Below are 6,000 nucleotides of genomic sequence, written 5' to 3' on the forward strand. Positions count from 1 at the left end.
GAGTTCAATCCCCACAAACTCATGTTGTGGAAAGAGAGAACGGACTCCTCCAGGTTGTCCTTTGACCTCCCCATGCACACTGTGGCATGTGTATCTCCCCCCAATTTTTTTTTTTAATAATTTAGTAAGATGCAGACTAGCAGCTCCTGCTTATAGCCAATTTCTGTAGCTTGTAGCCAACTCTGTAGCTTGTGACTTGAACATGTAGAATCCACTGGTGCATTCTGCTTCAAAGCCACCTGAGTCTATTCTTCCTGTGCAGAAGGAAACCCTGCCGCACCAGGCACGCGCTCACCTCCCTCTGCCCCCCCCCCCCACTCCCACTCCCTGTCTTCTCTGCCCCCTGACCGTCTGTCTCTCTGTCCCACAGAGGAAGCTCATCAGTGTGGAAAGGGCCTTCTCATCCACTGCCAGGCTGGCGTCTCCCGCTCCGCCACCATCGTTATCGCCTACCTGATGAAGCACACGCGGATGACCATGACTGACGCTTACAAATTCGTCAAAGGCAAACGACCAATTATCTCCCCGAACCTCAACTTCATGGGGCAGTTGCTGGAATTTGAGGAAGACCTGAACAATGGTGTGACACCACGGATCCTTACACCAAAGTTGATGGGCATGGAGACGGTTGTGTGACGGCAGGCAGCATGGAAGGGCCGTGGCTCCGTCAGGAGATGAACAGGCGTGAAGAGGGTTCTGGTTTTGTTTTTGTTTCTGTTTTTCTTTTTTCAGTTTTTTTTTTTTTTTTTTTAAAGTTGGGGAAATGTTTGTGAAAGGAAACAAACTTGTCTAGAGACTCTATTTTTAATAAGTGTGAGGAGACTATAACTTCCGATGCCACTGAGAACCACTTCTCTTTATCTGGTATTGCAAAGAGGTTAAAGAGGTCATTTTTTTTTTTTTTAAGCCAACAAATAAAAAGATTATGAAACTTGCTTCTCCCCAGTTTTCCTTGTTAGCTGTTGTAAAGTTTCTGACTAAGTTGTCTGTGCGGGCTCATAGACCGAAGATACCACACTTCAGTGACAAGGAAGCCAGAGGAAGTGGAAAAGACATCGCCTTTCGAAGACCTGGAGCCTACCTGGCCACCAAACGCCACCAAACCATGCCCTGTTGAGCTCACAGGTGTGAAGAGAAGGGGGCAGCCTCAGTGGTCGCAGATGACCTCATGCTCTGGAGAGACAGAGGGTATTGTTGATTGTGTGGGTTTCATGCTCTGGATAGTTTCCCCCTTTCTGTGGGTTTGAAAGAACTTTCTTTTCTTCTTCTTTTTTCTTTTTAATAGAAAGAAATTGGCCGTTGTTCCATGTGCCTTCGCTGGCACGTGTGCAATAAAAATGGTGTTTGGTGTGTGCGGGTGAGTTAGAGCTGGCACTTGAGTGACAGATCGAACCAGCTTGGAGATAGGAATTCAACAGTACCAGTGGCTTCCCCTCCTCCTGCTCTCCCTCTGTTTTTTTTTCTTCCTTCCTTCCTTCCTTTCTTTTTTTGTTTCTTTCCTCTTCCTTTTTTTGTTTCTCCTTTTTGATTTGAGTCTGGTTACAGTGCCATAAACCTTGTTACATATGTATATCAGAATGTAAAAAAACAAAAGACAAAACTTTATTTAAAAATATTTTTCGCAAAAAAAAAATTCTTGGTGTGTTTTTGATGGTGGTGTAAAGACTTATTTTCATTATATAAATGAAACTCGTTTGGGGATGTGTCGTTCTTTGCACGCACCCCTCTTTCATTTGGTTAGGATCAGGCTTCTCTTGCCTCTGGTATTGTACACACAACATAGTTAGAAATAAAGCATGGGTTTTTATCTGGGGAGATGGGGATGAGGGCGTAAGGCCGGGAGGATGCTCAGGGAGGCTGAGGATCCCAGGACCACATCCCTTTCCTCTCCCTCCCATCCTCTTCCACGGGACAGTGGACTTGGGGATTTTAAGGGGCTCCCATCAGACATGAAAGCAAAATCACTGCCGAACTAAGGATTTAGAATCTAGTCATCTCCCTGGTAGCTATATGTAAGTATGAGGGACAATCTGTTATTTATGGTTTTCCCAGTCCCACTGCCATTGACACTAGCTCACCTGACATTTTTAGGGACATTCACCCTATAGTACAAGTTGTAAAATGTGCTTTTCCCCAGTCCATAGAACTCGGCTCTTGATGTACACCTTGGTGGTAACAGTGCTGGGTATTCGACCCACAGACAGTTGGAAGCACGATGGGAGAGGAGTATAACCCCAGTGTTTTCCACATTTTGTTAGAGTGCATGTCTAGAGGGACTCAGACTCCAGGAAGATCAGCAGTACTCCAACGTCTGCTTGGTGCGAGTAAGCACTAAGAATTCCAGCATGGCTGGCTGGCTCTATGTGACTACATTTGACATAAATATTTTTGTGAACATTTGCTTACAAATGTTACACCAGAAATATTTTGACATTGATTTCTGTTTTCAAATAGCTTGTCTGCCAAGAGTCATTTAAATTTTTCTGTCATTAGAAAAGTGGAAGTTGAACATAACTGGAATTAACTGAGAGCTAGTGGGAATTATTTTGGTCTAATATAAAGTATGAAGTGGGCAAAAAGTAAATTTCTATTTAGTGTTTCTGTACTGTTAACAGTTTTTTGTTGTTGTTGTTGTTTATTTATTTTTGTTTTTTACTGTCAACCAGAGCATACTGAGAGTCCGCTCCTGATCCACAGTGACTTAGAAACAGTAGTGTGGCAGGCTCATTCCCTAAGTTTAAATGTTCAAGTTGTGATAGGGTAGAAAAATTTCCCTCTGTCTGTCTGTCTGTCTGTCTCTCTCTCTATCTCTTCCTCTGCTTTCTCTTTGCCTTTTTAAAAAATCATTTCTTCTGCAAAGGAAGGGAAAGAATCAATAGCCACGTGGACATGATTTGTGTGTTTGGAAGTTTAGGGGCTTAGGAGGTGGTCTGCCTCCTCGAGGCAGACAGGAATCCTGCCAGCCAGCATACCAAGAATTCTGAGAAGGACTCCGGTCTTTTCTCCTAATCTGCTCTGAGTCACTTAGCCTCCATTTCTTCATGAGGAATGTTAATCGCTTCACGAACACACTGGAGCAGCCCTGCCCTTGCTCTGGAGAGCAGCTTCCCCAGCATTCCAGGCCTCACTAGCTGCCTGGGACCTTCAGGATGGAGTTGGGAAATGATTGTGTCTTCTGAGAAAGCGGTCTCCATCCTCTTCGCGTGTCGTTCTCAGGGTCTGTGGTCCATGCTGAAAGGCTGATGATTTAATAGAATGACCCTGTACTATATCTAATGACGCAGAAAGGTTGACTAGGCCTCGTTACCTTGCCATGAACGGAGCAGCCCCAGATCCTCCCCCATGGATTTCAGTTGCTGAAAGGTGCTTTTCCAGTCAGCGAGTACCAATCAGGATAGACAGCTCAGTTCCCAGAGTGCTCCTGCTAGCTAACTTTGGGCTGAGGGAGGTAGGCAGCATGGAGAGTGAGGAAGGAAGCTGACAAGGTGTTTGCAAACCGGCATAGAGAAAAAAAAAAAGTTTGTAGGGCTCAGTGATCACATACTGGCAGCAAATGAGAGATGACCCCTGAAAAGCTAAAGAGACCAGGAACAGGAGAAAATGGGAAGGTAGAGCACTAATGTGGAATTAGGATCCAAATCATATTCCAAAAGTTGAAAGAGTTCCAATTTCTCTGGGTCTTCTGAGGGGCAAGCCTGGTAAGCCAAATGGCAGATCAAGCAGTCTTAACCTTCACCTGATTTGTGAACTGGAGCTTGGGCCTGAACTATATAGACGTACGTGATCATATTTTTAATCTTAAGTCTCAGATGTTCTATCTTCTGACCCATCATTTGTTGTAGGTGGATACTGGGACAGGGCACAGTAGAAAATGTAGAAGCATCAAAAGGATGAGTAATAAAATACTTAGGAGCCATAGCTTTACCCACCTGTAGAAGAGCTGCCCTTTGGAGGTGGGATGACAGCAATAGTGTCCTTGGTTCCTGATTTCTGTCTCTGTGGTTACTTTCATCAATGGTGTGAAATAATCAGGATTTGATCAAAAACAGAAACACTGGAAGACTCATGGCAGAGTATTGCTTCTCTCCGATGTGACCTGAAGTCTCTGTCAGTAATGCCATGAGAGAGAAAAACTGGACTTGAAATAGAGGGGTGCAAAGATGAAATTACAAAGGCAAGCTAGGATCCACATCAGCACTCCATCCACCTTGATGTGGGACGCCTGAAGGACCTAGCACCCTTTGCTCAATGTGTACACTTAGCGTATGACTTGAAGATGGTGAAGGAGGGGACCTGGAGAGAGCATAGGAGCTGAAATTATGGCCTCTGCTAAGTCCAGGGAAGTCACAGGGTCAAGGCAAATGCATGCTCACTGAGATTCTCCCAGGTGCCCCCTCTGCAGTGTGGTGACTACTTATCTTCGATTCTTTTCCAACTCGATGCATGTTTCTTCTAAGACTTCTTGACGCACTGTGACCCTGGCAGACACTGGCAAGGGAATTCCAGGAAAGGTAGTTCCTGTTGGGGCTGATCTTGTTGTCATAGTATTTATAAAGCTCCCTCTTTCATTGCTCATCGCATCCCTTGTCCTCAGCAAGAGCATCCTTCATCCTTTATCCTTGCCTTCCAAAGGGCCAAGACCTTGCCAACTGAGATGATTTTCCATTTATTGTGTTAGAGCAACAAAAGCAATTAATTACAAGGCACAGCAGTCCAAGAGACATTCCAGCATTCCAGATGTACTTCTACTAAACCTTATAGTCCACTTCCAGCCTGAGTTAGTGCAACAGTCACAATCATGTCAGTCAGGAGAGCAAATCTACTTTATTTTTGATTCTTTTAAAAAATACGTATTTCCTTTTTAATTGTGGTGTGTGTGTGTGTGTGTTGAGTATGTGCACGTAAGTGCAGGTATCTTCTGAGGTTAGAAGAGTGTATTGGATTCCATGGAGCTAGAGTTACAGGCAGGTATGAGCTGCCCAACATGGGTGTTGGTACCTGACCTTGGGACCTCTGTAAGATCAGCACGTGCTTGTAACAGATGAGCAATCTCTCCAGCCCTACTTTTGTTTTTTCTGTCTGTTTGCTTGCTTATTGTTTCTACATCTATCAAGGAATCGTTTTTTAAAATTTATTTTATTTAAATTCCTTTTTTTTCATTTATTTTACATACTGACCTAACTCACCCTCCCACTCCTCCTCCATCTCCATTCAGAAAGGGGCAGGCCTCCCATTGACTTGAACAAAGCATGGCACATCAAGTTGAGGCAGGATGGAGCTCCTCCCCTTGCATGAAGGCTGGGTGAGGTAATTCAGCATGGGGAACAGGTTCCCAAAAGCCGGCTAAGTGCCAGAGACAGGTCCAGATCTCACTGCTAGAAGCCTTACAAAAAGACCAAGCTACATAATTGTCACATGCATGCAGAGGGCCTAGGTCAGTTCCACGGAGGCTCCCTAACTGTTGGTCCAGAGACCATGAGCTTCCACCAGCTTAGGTTAGCTGTCTCTGTGGGTTCCCCCATCATGACTCTCTTGGCTCATACAATCCCTCCTCCCTTTCTTCAGCAAGACTCCTGGAGCCCAGTCCAGTGCTTGTCCAGTCCTACTTTTGATTCCAAATATAAGGTACCCAAGGTAGGCATCAATGTCAACTTCTAGCATAATGGATCCATATTGCATCTTCCAGTAGAAGTGTTTCTACCATAGGAAGGAAAACTTCTAAATTTAAGGCTAGAAAGAACAAGTTTTGTTCTTCAGTGACAGCAGCTAGAGAAGCTTGTTCTATTTCTATCCTTTGATTCCTGGATTTAGGAATCTTGGATAAAGGAGAAACAACATATACTGGTTGATGACTCAGACTTGACGGCATCTTACCAGACATTACTCTAGTCCTGTAAAATATTTCCATTCATTAGCATAGCAACAGATTTGTGAGAAGAACCGCTCTTCTTTCTGCTGCTTCAGAGTGCTAGACAACACGGTGGGACTTATGAATTCTGT

The 6,000-nt window shown here is 44.4% G+C and overlaps 1 protein-coding gene across 2 annotated transcripts in view; it reads left to right on the forward strand.

Annotated features, from left to right (window-relative positions):
* The window catches only part of Dusp10 (dual specificity phosphatase 10), a 40,987-nt gene extending 39,292 nt beyond the window's left edge, over positions 1–1,695 (forward strand). For both annotated transcript variants that reach the window (XM_052737919.1, XM_052737920.1), the window contains exon 4: positions 371–1,695. In XM_052737919.1, coding sequence (XP_052593879.1) covers positions 371–636 — 266 coding nt within the window. In that variant the 3' untranslated portion in view covers positions 637–1,695. The remainder of the gene's footprint in view (positions 1–370) is intronic.
* The last annotated feature ends 4,305 nt before the right edge of the window (positions 1,696–6,000 follow it).

Source organism: Peromyscus californicus, unplaced genomic scaffold (genome assembly GCF_007827085.1).
Source record: "Peromyscus californicus insignis strain IS unplaced genomic scaffold, ASM782708v3 Scaffold_14__1_contigs__length_90479793_seg_2, whole genome shotgun sequence".
Taxonomy (NCBI): Eukaryota; Metazoa; Chordata; class Mammalia; order Rodentia; family Cricetidae; genus Peromyscus; species Peromyscus californicus.